We start from the raw sequence: 16743 nt of genomic DNA on the forward strand, positions 1-16743 counted from the left end.
GGTGACCCATCTTGCAGACAGCTTAGTTTTCCTCCATTTCTGTTTGTTATTCATTAGGTGTTAAGCCTGCCTTAACATTTTTCTCCCCTCAAAAGAAATCCTGCTATACCGTCTTAGAGGTGCTATTCTCTGGCATTGATTAGCTGAAGAAAGGAGGCATCCATGAGTGGCCTCTGTGTGATCAGGCCTCTTTCTAGGCTATGAGGAAGGAGAGGCAGGCTCCTCTGTCTCTTGTTCTGCCCTTCCTTAGCCTTCAAAAATGACCTGGTTTTCTTAACAAGCACCATTAGGAATACACTTTATAAAAGAATGAAGATCTCTGTAAGCTCAGTTCCACATGAAGGAATTATCCCAGCATTTAAACACTTACACATTGTAAATGATCATAGATGAATTTCTCAGTGGCTCCTTTCTCTGAAAATTCAAACAGCTGGAGCTAGAGATGGGGAATTGAAGATAAAAATGAAAAGGATGATAAAAGGCACCTCTAAGATAAAGCATTCCATGGTTATTACCTAAAGGGAGGTTTTTTGGGTTCATTACAAAAATCACATTGCTAAAAACTGACATCCAACACAAGGCCACATAAAATATTCATTATGAAGTCATGGCAATATCTCCAATAGCAAGACCATAAGCAGATTTTTTTCCTAATAGAACTTAACTATATGGTAACAGACAGAGAAATATAGTTAATGATGATTTGCAATGTGGATTTTCCCTTTTTTTTTTTTTTTTTTTTTTTTTTGTTTTTTGTTTTTTGTTTTTTGTGAAGCATAGCAAACCCAGGGCTTAGTAGTACATGATACTACTAAGATACCTTGAAGCCTACCACCAACCCAGATGCAGAATATTCTTGATTAAAATGAACATTAGGAGAAATTAGCCACTTCAGCTGTTCTGGTCACTTCCAACCCTTGGTGCATCCTCTGAAGATACTTCTGGCTAAGTCAGGTCATCAGTGGGGGCTGTGCTCCCGTGACCATGAGCACACTCAGGTGTCACTGCCTTTTCAGCAAACACAGTGGCTGGAGTGCACTTACCCTCTCAATGAAATTGTCAGTGGAGTAGTGAAGAGTCGAAGTGCTACGGAGGTCTTTGGTGACAAAACAGAGGACGGCTTTCTGAGCTGCTCCTGCAGCCCATAGGATGCTAGCCAGCACTGCAGCTAGAGCCTGCTCCTGCTCACGCTGGCTCAGGTTACATAAGCTGCAAGGCAGGCAGTGAGGGAATGAGCAACCTGGCCTGTGATGGTTCTGCCCTTCTCTGGGTGTGGAGGATAGCCTACAGGTTCCTTCCCAGCCTGCAATGTGAGGATGCTGCAGGACACGCTGTTCTCTCTGCATGGATCATACCTGCAGTCCTCGCAGCCGCACTTTGTTTCCCTCAGCAACATCAGCCTATCCTGTGCACTCCCTTGCCCTCTGCCTCTGAACTCCAAAATGGGTCGCCCTGAACTTGCAGCCAGCTAACACAGTCATTTATTCCAGTGCAATCCCAGATAATCCGTCCAGTCTCATCTCCCGGATGTCCGCTTTGCAAAACCTCTTCCCAGAGGGATCCCTGAGAACCTCCCTGCGCATTTCAACCCCATGCCTTTCCCTCAGGCACATATACCTTCTGTTTTCACAACCCCCCTTTCTACCTGGTCACATCTTAAAGAGGTAACCGCAGCTCCCCACTTTGCCATCACTCATGGCGCCCAGAGCTTTGCACATATCACGCCGTTTAATCCACGAAAGTGCCGTGTGGCAGTAGTAAAGGTGTTCCCTTTTCAGACGTGAGGAGAGTGAGATACAGACAGAGGGTTAGGCTCTGGACCCTCAACTTTAACAGGAAAGACCTCTGGTCTGCACTCAGGCTATCTGAGGGCCTCCAACTTCTCTGGGAAGTGAGAACGGTCTTTCCTCTGCTTACTTTTTGCCTTTAAATTTACCATGTGCTTTTCACAAAGAAATGCTGAACAAGGCTACCCGATATTTATATAGTTTATCTAGCTCTTTGATGGGATGGAATAACTGCAAAGCTCGAGAACAGACAGAAGGACAAAGACAATTGGAACAAAGACGGTTCAGGAAGGCTACATGGAGCAGGGTTCCCAGAGCAAAGACTTGTTTATATTTATTCAATGCTTTATTTTAGCCCAGGCCACACTCTAGGCTGCATGTGTGTGGGTCTGTGCGTTGTTTCAGATCGCTCCTCCATGTTTTCCCTCCATTTACTTTGGGTCCTGCTCCTTGCGACTCCAACTTTTCCACTTTTCTAATGGGTTTGAGTCACTTTGCCCAGAAGTGACTACAAATAATGTACTTTCCCTTTGGATGACCCATCACCAGTGACTGGCTGGGGTGGGACATATAGAAGCCCTGCCTCTTAATTGAACATGGGACACACTGAAGAGCAAAATGTGTTTCCTGGTTTCTCCTCCAATCTCACTGATGTGTCTGGGGACCACTGCCCTCCTTAGGTGACTTCCTTGTTCTTCCTTGCCCTCTGACAGATGTCTCCCGAGGGAACTCCCCTAGTAAATCACTTGCATAAGGAATTTATGCAATGTATTCCATCGTCTCCAATTTGGGGTGATAAGCTGCCTTGATGGAGGATAGGCATCTGCCTTTTGCTCATTTTTATTCCTTTACTATCTAACACAGAGATGATGAGAGCGGTTTGTTAGTTTCTAAGATTAACTAAATAACGTTTGAGCTGATAATTTAACAAAAAGGCAAGTACAAAACAGCGTCCCGTGTCAGCAGGTTAAGTAGGAAGATGGATTCCTTGTCTGTCAGATTTTTCATCTGACAGACTGCTTGAGTCTCTTTAGAGATGTCAGATTGGATCTTGCCATAGAATATGGACAAGAAGCATCCCTGGAGCCCAGTGTTTCACTTTATGTGGCAGGTTGTCTGCAGTAGAACACAGAGTTTGCCAAGCTCATTCTGCAGGTGAACACTGAATGTGATGTCAGGAGAGCCCTCCCCAGGTAACCCAGGCTCTCTGAGCCATTTCTGTCTTTTTGGTTTTGTTTTGTTTTTGTTTTTGCCATTTCTGTATTAACCGCAAACATCCTTTCTGAAGCAACCTGAGAATTCCATTGTGACTGCTTAGCATATAAAGATTCTAGGTCCTTAGGCCACTCCTAAGTGCTACCTACAATCCTCTTACCTGTGAAGGCTGCAGCCTTTCCCCTCCTTAGTAAACAGTAAATATTTGATGATCGATCCTTGCACCGCCATCTGAATGCTCTGGGCACCTCCCTGATGTGGGTAAAAAGAACAGTGAGGTAGGAAGGCTGGCATGGGGCTTTGGATCCCAGTGGAAGCCAGGGCCAGCATTACAGAAGATAGAAAGTCTTGGAACCAGATGCTGTTGTTGTCTATGCTTCTCTGCAGTCTTCTCTCCCTGGTGTCTCCTGGGTCTTAGTGAAGGGACCCTACTCTTGTGTGTCACCTTCTCTGTGGGCTATGTCTGAGAGCCATCACCAAGCTAGACACCACAGTGACTGTTTTCTGTGGTGCCCTCAGCCTGGTGCCTGGGGATCAAGGTCCTCTCCCTCCTGTGTGCTCCACACCACACTTTTACATCGGAAGGAAGCAAGAAGCCAATTGGCTAGCTCCTGAAATGTAGGTGTGACTAGTGATTTCTGACATGTTACTGATATTCTAGATTTTTCTAGATTTCCTTCAGGAAGCTTTATGTGAGGATTGAGACTTGGAGAGAGGCAACACAGTGAGAACTGATAAGGGTTGGAGGAATTAAGGCCTGCAGGCTTTGTCAGAACCTAAACCATATTTGGTAACTTTAAGAAGTCTTTTTTAATCATTTGTAGTTTATGTATTCATGTATACATTTGATTGGCCCATGCATCCACCAAGAAGCACAGGTCGGCATTGGGTTAGGAACTGGAAATGACTGAGCCAGCCGTCACCTTTTCTACTTGTAAAGCAAAGGCCAGGTCAGAGAAGGGATCGTGAAACTTGAAGTGTGCCTTTCTCCAGTCACTGCTGAGGACTTGGTTAGTGTTTCCAAAGAGGCTTCTTTGCAGCATCTGAAAAGGTAGGGGGAAAAAAAAAACAGGGAAATAAGTGATCCAGCCAAAGAGAACACGTCCTGGCCACTCCCGTCTTGCCGAAACCATCCTGCCTTACATCTATGTTCAGATTTGCCTCAGACTTGAGGTCCAGTTCTCCCTGTATAAAGGCCTGGCCAGAACCTTCACATCAGGCTCTCTTCTGACACTGACCTGAACATCTAGTGTGTCTGGTTGTGTCTCTGTGTCCTGTCCCCCCGTCAGCCAGCTCCAACACATGCATCCGCTCTGTTCTTGTGCCTCTTGCCCTAATATCTGTGACTCAAAGATAGTTGAGATTTTTCTCTTGATGCAAGGGAGGAGAGGAAACAGACAGGACCCTGCATTTTTGTCCTCAGTACAATAGTAAGTGATTTCAACCATATCACCAAGCATCTTGGATATTTTCCTGGATACTTTAGAGCACACTAAGATCTGTGTGGGACTGTCCAGGAGTGAGAGAGAGCAAGCAAGTAATCTTTTATTAAACCAAGTCCATGAACATAAATGGAGGAGGAGGGTTGATTTTATTGTCATTATGACAAACTGTTATTTGGCTTATGATTTCAGAAGGTTTAATCTTATTTTTGTGGGGGGAAATATATGACAGAGTAGAATAGCGAGGAAGTACAGACAGGAGACTGTTGGAGCTTGGATATTTTCCTATTTCCCCTCTTACTCTGTCAGGACCCCCAGCATATGCATGTGGTAGTGCCATTCACGTTCAGGACAGGGCTTTCCCAACAATAAATCCTCTGGGAAAGCCCTCATGGCCATATTTCAGGGTGTGTCTCAGTCTCTTAGGTGATTCTAAGTCGAGCCATACTAATAATAAAAACCAACCACACCATTCATAGTAAAAAAAAAACCTTATTAGCCACAGCATAGCACATCCTTAGCACAGAATGGGATTTAGCTACATTAGAAGTCTAATATCTTCAAACTACGCAGGCTCCCATATGGGGCATGCCATAGGATGGTAAAAGTGACATGAAATAAAAAGAGAAAGGAAAGAATATTCTAATTGAATTACTCAGGCTTTATGGCAGGGTTTGGGTTTTAACTAGGCTGGTAAACGCATGTGTTGAACATTTTATGTGTACCAAGCATGGGACCAAGCACTTTTCATTTAAAATATTAAGTTTTTAAGGTGTGTGCTACCATGCCGGGCTCTTTATATTTTAAGATTTATTTATTTATTCGTTTCCTCCATTATCATCTTCATTGTTGGTGGGAATGTAAACTTGTACAACCATTTTGGAAATCTACCTAGTGCTTTCTCAGAAAACTGGGAATAGGGCTTCCTCAAGACCCAGCTATTCCACTCCTTGGAACATACCCATAAAATGCTCCACCACATAACAAGGACATATGCTCAACCATGTTCATAGCAGCCTTATCCATAACACCAGGACCTGGAAACAGCCTAAATGTCCCTCAGTTGAAGAATGGATAAAGAAACTGTGGTACATTTACACTATGGAATACTACTCAGCTATTAAAAACAAGGAAATCCCAAAATTTGTGGGCAAATGGATGGGACTAGAGATGATCATAATGAGTGAGTTAACCCAGAAGCAGAAAGACTCACATGGAATATATTCACTTATAATTGGGCACTAGGCCAAAAGGCACATCCCACAAAAGTCTTCACTTATCAGGAGATTGGGATAGATGTGAGGCCATCCTACTGAGATTCTAGGTAAGAGATATATAGGAGATGGGGAAATAGAAGGACCCAGAGGGTCCTAGAAACCTACAAGAAGAACATCATAATGGGTGGATTGGGGCCTAGGGGGTTCTGCTCAAACTATTGCACTAACCAAGGACAATACAATAGTAAACATCAAACCCCTATGGACAGGACAATCTCCACAGTTTTGTGGAGAGCAGGGACTGACTCTGACATGAACTCTGGTGCTCCATATTTGGCCACCTCCCCTTGGTGGGGAGGCCTAATGGCACTCAAAAAAATAATAAGCAGGCTACCAAGATGAGACTTGATAGCCTATGACCATATAGTGGGGGAGGAGGCCCCCCCTCGGTCATAGACCTAGGGGAGGGGAATAGGGTGAAAGCGGGAGGGAGGGAGGAATGGGAGGATACAAGTGATGGGATAACGATTGAGTTGTAATCTGAATAAATTAATAAAAGTAAATTTTAAAAAATATTTATTTACTTATTATTCATACAGTATTCTGATGGCATGTGAGCCAGCAGGTCAGAAGAGGGCACCAGATCTCATTATAGATGGTTGTGAGCCACCATGTGGTTTCTGGGAATTGAAGTCATGACCTTTGGAAGAACAGCCAGTGCTCTTAACCTCTGAGCCATCTTTCCAGCCCCTACTATATTAATTTAATTCTGGGAGTAGGCACCATTTCTGTGATGGTTAAGGTTACATGTCAACTTGCCTGGATCTGAAAATACCTGGGAGGCAAGCCTCCAGGCACACCTGTGAGAGATGAGAAGAGATTGTATAGATTAGGTCAAATGAGGGGAAAATACGCACTAAAAGTGTCTGGGTCTTGAACTGTATACAGAAGAGACAGTGAGCTGACTACAGCATTCATGTCTCTGCCTCCCAGTTTGGGATGAGTAAGACCAGCTGCTTCAAGCTCCTGACGTTTTGACTTCCCCGCCATAACACACTGCACTCTTGTAAGCAGAGATAAACCCCTTCTCCTTGAGCTGCTTCCATCACAGTATTTTATTATGGTCCTTAATTCCTGACTGTTTTGCTCTGTCATAAGGTCCCCACCATGATAGAATGGAACTCTCTGACGCTATAAGCCAAACTTAATAAGCGAAAGCAAGATGCTCGCCATCCTCCTTTTATCTGAACTGGGGAATGGAAGGCAGAGAAGGGAAGCATTTGCAGAAACAATGAGCTCGCACCCTACTCCTCTATTATGCCTCCCCCCACTTTTTAGCACTTCCTCCAGTGAAAGCAAAATCACTTACCAAATGTCATCTTCTAAATAAAATAAAAGTTGAATGGGGAGAGGTGTGGCAGTGTACTGCCTTTTACTGGGTCTATCCCCTAGCCTGCCAGAGTGGAGAAAGGGACAACTTCCTCCAAGATAACAGCTCTGTAGTATGTTATTTAATGCTACATCCCTGGGAGCAGAGACACTCATTCACACTCTGAGACAGTCTCAACGAAGAGGAGGGCAGGCTCGTGTCCAGGGTGTCCTGGGATGGACTAGTGAGAAACTGGAGAGGAAGGTCAGGGTGGCACAAAGGATGAGCAGTGAGAATGGAGGAGGGCACCTGTGGCCCAATCCCAGAGGGCTTTAGAGCCAGCTACAGAGAAGGAATGAACAGGCTCTGGAGCACAGCTGGTCCAGAGCCATGATACATCCTTTTCCTAGCTTTGCACAGAGCAGATCCCCTGGGGTTGAAGAAGGACATTTAGAAGGAGGTAACATGTTTTCCCCCATGCCAGCCAAGGGACTGGCCTCACAGCTGGAGTTGATTTCCTGTCCACCTATGTGCCAATCTTCAAGAAAAGTTTATCTTTATAAAGATTACAAGTATGTGCATTTCCTTAGGAGCCAGAGCTGAGTAGGAGAAAAACTCTCTGAGCTGAGGGCCAGGACAAGGGTATGGCAAGGAAAAGCAGCAAACATGCCTAGTGGCTGGAGATAAAAAATCTGCTTTGGGGGATACAAGACAAGGACATACTATTGCTAAGAGGCCATTGGCCCACAGTGCGTGCAGAAGAAGAATGACAAACTAATGAGAAGTGGTTCCCCAGCCACAGAATTTGAAAAGCACAAAAGAAGAATTTTAATAATCCTGCCTCTGTGCTAGGCTTAAAAGCCATCTTACAGGTAGGTATATAATCCTCTAATCCCAGTACCCTGAGGGCAACAAGGTGGGCCTGGTCAAAAAGCAAGTCCAGGACAGCCAAGGCTACACAAAAAAACCCTGTCTTGACACACCCTCCAAGCCATCTTACAGTAAAGACAAACCAGGTCCGCTCCTGTGTTTTTTTAAACCTCTGTTTCTCAAGGATTGGGCTCTGCCCCTCCTGTGACCTTAACTGCAAATGGTTCTGTACTGCCTGTTCCAGAAATAGCAATCATGTCTTTGTTTCAAAGGGTTATTATGACAACCTGTTGTTATGACCACCTTGTTCTAACTACCTTGTAACAATGTCTTTGTTTTAGGAGGTTGCTGTGAACAAGTTGCGATGCTTAGTTTCTGCTTCTGTAACTCCATCTATCTGTAAGCCAAATCTCTCATTTGAAAGTCCAGGAAACCCCCTGCTCCTGGACTGGAAAAGCTCTTATCTTCCCCATGTCCAATGCTGTTCTCTTAAACCCTGTCTTCAAAAAGAGATCACTTGGGTACATAATTTTTTTTTTAAAAAAAATCTTGCTTCAATTAATTTCTTGCTTTAATTAATTTGGCCATGATTTGGTTCAATTATCTTTCTCTCTGAATCTGTGGGATTAACAGCTTCCAACCCAAGGACTGAGAGCTCCAACCAGCTGACCTCGTTGACCATGGAACCATTCTTATTTCCATATTGAGGAAGTGGGGCAGCTGCTCTCATTCCATATCATGCTGGTTGTTGAGGGAGAAGCACGAAAAGGGACTTTGGGAACCATGAGAGCTGAGTAAATGCAGACTGTCACCATCTTTGCAGAAACCCCGCCTGTTGGTGTGCAATGGAAAGAAAGCCCCAATACATATGGGAGACTTCCAGAGACCAACAAGAAGGGAGGATGAGCCATGTATAAATTAAGACTAAGAAGGCTTAGGATTCAAATTCAATTTAAAATGATCTACAAGCTCATCCAGACTTCCTGTTGCTGTTGCTAGCTGCCACCCCTAACTTTAGTTGTACCTCTGGGGTACTCTGAAGCAGAGAGTTGGAGCACCTCCCTCCCAAGCCAGTGTAACAAAGGGGGCCTCTCTTATGTGCATAATGTTCACTTTCATATCAGATATAATTTATGATAAAATTAGTCTGACACACACTTAATGATATTTGTGTGTTGTGCTGCCTGGGAACTAGACAAATGGGTATAAAAGATGACTGTGACATTATTATGCAACATGAGAAAGCACAGTTTATAGTGTTCCTATCTTCATTTGCTACTTTTCTGGTATTTGTAACACACACATTCAGTCAGGTGCCCAATCATCCTCCCCATTGATTTGATGTCCTCCCATGTTTGAATATGTATATGTAGCTTTCGTGTGGATGAGATCACTTTTATTGTCACACTCATGGACATGAAGCCAGGAGAGAGAGGATTTTTATTACAAATACAGGACTATTTATGAACATGTTTGCATGCTGTGGGGTCACCACAGCAGTTAGTAATTGTATGGGATCTTGGGAAAGCATCTGTGACAGGACAAGATAAAGCAAAACAAAACAAAACAAAAACAAAACAAAACAAAAAAGCCTTCCTCCATCTTGTATTCTTCCTGAGGCCTTTTAAGGTTTAACTAGAATCTGATCTCCTTGATGGAAAATTATCCAACTCTATTCTAGGAACCAAAGGTCACGATGCCCCAGCTCACTTACCTTAGCCTGTTCCTTCAGAACCCCCTGAGCACTCTTAGCTTCTGCTAAACAGCTTGCTTCTGTGAAGCCCATCACCCCACTCCTGCAGCTGAGGAGCAAGATGCCAGAATGTGAGGTTTGCCTTCAAAATCCTGTGCTCTGAACACTTGGGGTCACACTTAGATTCCCCAGATACCTAGGTGTGGCCAGCAGAACTCAGGGTAAGTGTAGTAGAAGTTTTGGTTTCCTAAAACATACAGTTATGTTTTTGTTTTAATCCCAAGTATGAGATTCAGGGTAGCTTTTAGTTTGTCCACAGATGATAATTGTCTCATGAGACTAGGGGTGTGTGTGTGTGTGTTCTACATGAACTGCAGTTAGTGGGATTCTGAGGACCCTGAGGGGATATGTATGCCAGAGCTCAGAGAGAAAGGAGGAAGATGCAGAGAGAGAGAGAGAGAGAGAGAGAGAGAGAGAGAGAGACTCTTTGAGGAGATTGTCAGAGGAGGAAGAAGGCTGCTTGTTCCTCCTACTGCTGAGTTTGCTGTTTGCTGGTTAGTTGGACTACTAGTTATCCTGATGAGAACGACCTTAAATAGGCAGAAGTAGCCAAGGAGAACTCCGCCCCCTTCCCCCACTATTCTTTCTCCCCTACCTAGTGTTGGGGTGTTGGAAGGTATTAGGCAGGATAAGGAGTGGGGAAGGGAGGTAGAGGGATAAGACACTAAAATGAAATAAAAAAAAAAATATGTGCAACAGGTGAGAATTTCCCTATTGATGGTGGTGGTGGGGATGTTTCTCTCTTTATAGAAACCCTAGAGTTCAACTTCATGGGCAGAAAGCAGGATGGGAGGCTCATAGCAGACCTCACTGGTGGGTCCTAAGATGCCTCAGAGGGATGTGCAGAAGCAGAGAATTAGTAACTCCCATTGAGGCCTGTCTATGCACAAGACCACACCCTGGTGCAGCTGGGTCGGCCTTCTTAACACCAAAAGCACACAAGCTATCCCTCTGACAGATATGTTGATCTCTTGCAATCACTTTTTGAGAATGAGATTTCTAGGGAATTTCCAGCTATATCCGGGGGTTTTGTTTATTGGCTGCTAATAAGCTGTCACCAGAATACATTCCTGCCTGGGTGTGGGAGAAGGGTCTGGAAGTGGAAGAGGATGAGGATCTGACACTGAAGGGATGGAAGGCTGTTGGATAGAACTGGATAAGAGCCCAGTGGTCCTGTTCCTGTTTCATCAGGGTCTGTTAGCTCTTTCCATCCACCAAGCTTGCCATAGAAGTCAAGGAAAACAAAAGTTCTGAGACAAAAGGCAACAAAAAGCGAGAAGCAGGAAAGGTGAGGATAGAGCTGGTCAGAAGCTTGCTGTACCCGTCCCCCATTTCCTGAGGGGATTCCCAGCAAAGAGACAGCCTGTGCCCTGTCAGAAAGCATCATGCATCAAGAGCAACAGAGCCACACAAAAGACACTCAGTGAGTATGTTTTCACTCGGAGCCTGATAATTTGCCAGGCGGTTGCACGGCTGAAATGCTGATTAGAATTGGTCAAGCTTCCAAGACTCCTCCCTGGGACAGGCTCCTTCAGAGTCCTGGAGCTCCACAGCAGAGGTCCCAAGGTGTGTTTAATGAGTGCTGCTGTTATTTGGGGGACACACTAGCATCTGGGCCACATAATGGGAATACATCCAAATTCATTTTTTTAAAAGAAAAATCAATTCTCTCTACTTCTGGGACTTCCTTAACACTCCATCAACTTTTTTTCCACTGCGCTGGTTTGAATCTTTTGTTTTACAGCCTTTCCAAAGGGAAAGGACTGCCTTGGGGAAGCCGGGAAAGCTCCCCTGGCCTCTGTGAGGGCTGTGAGAGGAGCTTTCAGATTTGTGCCCTCCTGCATGCCCAACACAAGGCTTTCAAACGTCTGTGAGTGCTTTCTTTATTTTTAAAATTTGTGTATGTGTGTGTTTTAAAAATAGACAGTACATTGTGTGGCTCAAAAGCCAGAGTACAAAACATAAAAAGACTTCCTCCCATTTGCTCACCCCCCACCCCCACCTCTCTTTGTGGCCTAGGAAGCTTTGTGAAATTTATCTCTTTATTTACAGGCAAATATCAATATAGAATCACAATTCTCTCTCTCTCTCTCTCTCTCTCTCTCTCTCTCTCTCTCTCTCTCTCTCTCTCTCTCTCTTTCTTACACAAACAGTGGTCTAGCTTTCCTACATGTATCTTATGTAGTAAAATGCATGTACAAGCTGGTTGACCCTCATCCAGAATGCTTGGGATGCCATGTGTTTCAGAATTTAGAATATTATGTGTATACACTCATGTATTTCTCTCTCTCTCTCTCTCTCTCTCTCTCTCTCTCTCTCTCTGTGTGTGTGTGTGTGTGTGTGTGTGTGTGTGTGTGTGTGTGTAAGATTGCTTGGGAACAACGCTCAATTATGAATATGAAGCTGGTTACAGTTCATATAAATCTTACGTCCACTGCACAAAGGTAGTGACATTTGGTGTGCCTGCTTTTTTACTACAACCTGAGGTCAGGTGAGGGATTTTCCTCTGGTCATGTTAGTGCCCAAAAAAGTTTTGGGCTTTGGAACATTTTGGGTTTTGGACTAAACATGCACAGCATGTATATGCCATAACTTCTGAACTATTGTTCAGTATGGGCTTCATAACCTCTGAGGCCCACAGCACTCCCAGGATTACACACTACTGTTTACTATTTAGAAAGAGCATCAGCAGCTGGGCACAATGGCACACACCTATAATCCCAGCACTCAGGGAGGCAGAGGCAGGTGGATCTCTATGAGTTCGAGGTCAGCCTGGTCTACAAAGTGAGTCCCAGACAGTCAAGGCTACACAGAGAAACTCTGTCTCGGCAGAAAAAAAGTGAAAGAAAGGAAGGACGGAAGGAAGAAAGGAAGGAAGAAGGAACAGCTAATTGGAGATGTAAGTACAAGCTGAGACTCCATTTCAGGCTTCACAGCCATCAGTGAAGTGGAGCATCTTGGGTCTTATGAGAGCTCTGTTGTACGTTTATGAACCAGGGAAAGAAAAAAGCTTGCGAGGAAGGTGGATCTATCTGTGAGAAAGCACGCCAAGACTTAAGACCAAAAAGCCCAATGAAGACTTTATATGTTAGGTCCATGTGGCATTTCCAGGAGAGGTTTTAATGTCTCTGCTCATGGCTCTCAAGTGGGACCTGGTAGAGTGCACAAACTGCAGCTTTCTGTATGTGGTGGGTCTGACTGCTCAGCAAATGCTGCTGGTCTTTGCCAAGATATTTAGGCTGGTTTTGACTGTCTTTGCAACTGTCCAGGTGCACGTGTCTCTGAAGGGAGTCCTTCTTGTGACTCTCACCCTTAAGCCTTGGGGTTCTAGAGCGTGGCACAGACCGTTAGAGGAGGATGGGGAGAGTGTGCGACATTGTCTTGGATGCCTGGGTGTTGTTATGATTTAGCAGAGCCTATTGGAGGGCCCTAATCAGCAAGGACACTCACCCTCACTGGCACTTTTGCCCTGGCTTAACTTCACTCTTTTACCAGCTTTCAGCCACATCTTTGACCGTGACAGAGGCTCCTTCTGACATTTGCCGGGATCTTGACTCCAGTCCTGGTTTGTTTGGCCCAATGGAGTGGCACTCAGTTTTCATTCTGGGTATCTGCTGCAACCCTCACTCTCACCAGGGTCTGTGGTAATGTTCTCTGAGGCCAGAAGCTTCCAGACCACCTTAGAGCCTCAAATGTTAAGCTCTTTTTGTTTGTTTGTTTGTTTGTTTTGTGACAGGGAACCTCTATGTAGTACTGGCTGTACTGAACTCATTATGTAGACTAGGCTGGCCTTAGACTCACAGAGATCCCCCTGCCTCTGCCTCCTGAGTACTGAGATTAAAGATGTGTGTCACCATGCCTGGTCTGTCAAGTCCTTTTTAAGCCCGTATATTAATTGATAGCTCCCTGAGCTGTTTCCTTCTGAGATCGATGCCTTGTTCTAAGACCGGACCTAGGAAAGGTCTCTCTCTCCCTCCCTCCCTCCTGTCCACTCAAAACCAGGGCCCTCTCTTATCTACATAATTTTTACATATTTGCAGCACTCATCCATCTGCCACTTAGAGGGTCTGTCCTAGTGTATGCTAAATAACAAACCATTAGAATGTAATGTCTGGCCTCCCTCAAATACAACTGTCAGATTGAGGAAGTAAAGAGACGTAGGGTCTGTGAAGAAAAGACAGCCACCACCAGTGTCCTTCACAAGTACCATAAATAAGTCATTTTAATTATATCCTCCTTTTTACCAGTAATAGCCATCTGTAGTCTCATCTTTGGTAATCCTGTCACACGACAGGAGATCAGATTCCCCAGTGTTACTGTCTGGGGGGAGATTGCATTTCATTTCATGTTTAATTGACAAGCTATACTTACTGTGGCCATTGCCGGGGAGATAGGAAAACCATCCAGTGTTGGAGAGACGCTGGAGAGTCTGGGAACAGAACTAAAACTGCAGCATGGCAACTGTTCTTGTCCTTTGGGCCGAAGCATTCCATATCTTTCTCTAGTTTCCTCAGCAGATATATGGGCGCCATCGGGATTCTGTATGAAATGTCATCCTCAAGTAAAGCAAACAGCTAGTGGAGGAAGACCTTGCTTTGTCTTCCAGTGTTCAAAAAATGTTTCATGTTTAAAGATGTCTAAACTGTGATAAACAGTAGTATAAATAAATAAATAAATAAATAAATAAATAAATAAAAAGACTGAAAAAGCCCAATGTCTGTGTCAAAGAGATTTTTCCTAAACTTTATGGAACCCGGGAGGTGAAATGTAACTATGGAAAAATAATCAGTGCTATCAAGATCTTGGTTTGAAATTATGTTTAAAGAAAGATGTAAATATCGCTATGTCTTGGGGTGACAGCGTTTTGTAAGAGTTGAATGAGTCATCCGTCCAGGCCAGGTTATTCTTCTTATCTTATTAACCAAACAATCAAAGAATCCACACACACACCCTTTAATTCTTTCTGACTCTTATTCCCTCTCAAAGGAGTGTAACGTTTAAAACACTCACCCATATCTTTAAAAAAAAAAAAATCTATTTTTCTATTTCCTGACTGATGCTTCTGGCATTTGTATGTTAGCTAACAGCTACTCTTTCAATTTATCATTCAGATACCAGTGTTATGAAAACAGCTTCCCAACTAGTAGTAGACCATGAAAGACACTGCCTTCTTAATTCTTCTGTATTCCTAGAGGTGAGGATGCTTTCTTATCTCCTGAACACAGCATCTGAGCCACAGACAGCTGATGGGATGAGATGAATTTCGTAGCCCAAACGGGAAAGCTTCATGTTTATGCCAGTGGGCTTACCCACCCCGTGTAAGACCATAATGTGACGTTTATTTACTCCTTCCTTTCAAAAATTGTCTTATCTTTTGAGTGTTCTATCTCCCCAGAGGTAACTATCAAAATTTAATATTTCCAGAACTAAAGTAGAAACATTATCTCTCTGATTCTAATTTAGACTATGGCTAAGGGGACTTTAGGAAAAATAAATAAATAAGGCTTTTGCTCACACATTACTTGGAGGAAGGTGCTTTCGTGTTGTAGTTAAAATTAACAATTCAGTTATGATCACACATATCAGTGCCAGGAAAAATCACCTTAACATTTGGTGCTACATTGGTTCAGAGATTGAAATGCATCCTGAAATTCAAAGTCACTACCTTCTTATGTTGTTGAGCTATGTGGATTACAAAGACCTTTTATTTAACACTATATGAGAGATTGAAAAATGCCCTTTCAACATTTGAATATATATTCTTCCCTTACTTAAAAAAAAAGGGAATCTGGATGTGGTGGTACATGACTTTAATCCCAGCACTTGGGAAGCAGGGACAGGTGGATCTCTGTTAGTTCGAGGCCAGCCTGGTCTACAAAGAGAGTTCCAGGACAGCCAAACCCAAAACAACCGAACCGAACCAAACCAAACCAAACAACCAAACAAACAAACAAACAAAAAAAAAGAACAAAATTTTAGAAGCCTATAAATATATACAGATTAGTATTTTCAAAGCTACTTTTCTTTTGGGACCACACTCAACACACTCGGTTGTCACAATGTAATTTTGTTTCACAAGTGTGGGAACTTTCTATTCTAATATCACTTTTTAAAAAAATAATAGCAATATGGTGTGATGTTACGCACATTGAATAAATGTGTGCTATTTAATGTTACTACTTGAAGAGGCAATTAGAAAAAAGAAACACATTGGCTTTGAGAAAGTAATTACCTGAGGCGTTGTGTTATTGCTTCCCAACCTATAAGTGAAAGAGAAAACATAGAGTAAATTACTCAGTCCATTCAAACCTCATATCCTCACGCCTCCCCAGACCCAGACTTAACATCCAGGGTCCCCTTGGAGGAGTGAGACAATAACAGCATCTTACCTGTGGCTCTTACCTGAAGATTTCCTTCCATTTGTCAAGAAATAAGATTTTCCTAATAATGTCACTTAAATCCAGTTCTAGAGAATCTTGTTTCTGGACTGAGATCTCTGGATCCATGTAGATAAGTGAGGACCCGGGAGAAAACTGTTGAGATGGGAGAAGCAACCTGAGTGTGGAGAGGTGAGCTGCCTGCAACACAGGCCGGTGATGGCAGCGCCCCAGCAACCCCAGGCTCAGGCCACACACTTGGGGGGGAGGGGGTGGGCTCTGAGCAGATTCTATTAAACTTTCATTGGAGGTGGAGCACATTTTGTATTTTTGTCCATTGTGGAGGTGCCATAAATGTTTAATCCAAGATAGATTGATAAACAAAAGAATTTCAATGACCTGTATCAAATGATTGGAGAGTAATTGATGAGATACTAGGCGGGTGGAGTATGATTGTTCCTTCTGCTGGAAGTCGTTTTGTGGAGCAGAAATACGCTGGAGCTGAAAACCATCCTGATCACAGGATGCTGACCAGCAAACAAGTGTCTGCCGTGGAATTTAGTGAACAGAAATTTGGCACACACAGAAGGACTGGTCTGATTTGTTTCAGGGAGAAATCTAAAAGGTCTTATCTCCTCCTGTTGGCTGAGTGCATTGTACTTACAATAACTGTCACTGTAAAAAATATACATATACATATCAGTGGTTATTAG

The 16743-nt window shown here is 43.6% G+C and overlaps 1 protein-coding gene across 1 annotated transcript in view; it reads right to left on the bottom strand.

The window, feature by feature from the left end:
- Mindy4b (MINDY family member 4B) overlaps positions 1 to 16159 on the bottom strand; it is a 35087-nt gene extending 18928 nt beyond the window's left edge. Inside the window, exons 1-7 of the mRNA XM_051156901.1 lie at positions 16053 to 16159; positions 15886 to 15919; positions 14025 to 14192; positions 3926 to 4045; positions 3163 to 3254; positions 1044 to 1209; positions 371 to 436 (exon numbers count right to left, since the gene is read on the bottom strand). Of these exons, the coding sequence (XP_051012858.1) occupies positions 371 to 436; positions 1044 to 1209; positions 3163 to 3254; positions 3926 to 4045; positions 14025 to 14192; positions 15886 to 15919; positions 16053 to 16159 (753 nt within the window). The remainder of the gene's footprint in view (positions 1 to 370; positions 437 to 1043; positions 1210 to 3162; positions 3255 to 3925; positions 4046 to 14024; positions 14193 to 15885; positions 15920 to 16052) is intronic.
- Positions 16160 to 16743: the final 584 nt, after the last annotated feature.

This window comes from Acomys russatus, chromosome 15 (assembly GCF_903995435.1).
Source record: "Acomys russatus chromosome 15, mAcoRus1.1, whole genome shotgun sequence".
NCBI classification, from domain to species: domain Eukaryota; kingdom Metazoa; phylum Chordata; class Mammalia; order Rodentia; family Muridae; genus Acomys; species Acomys russatus.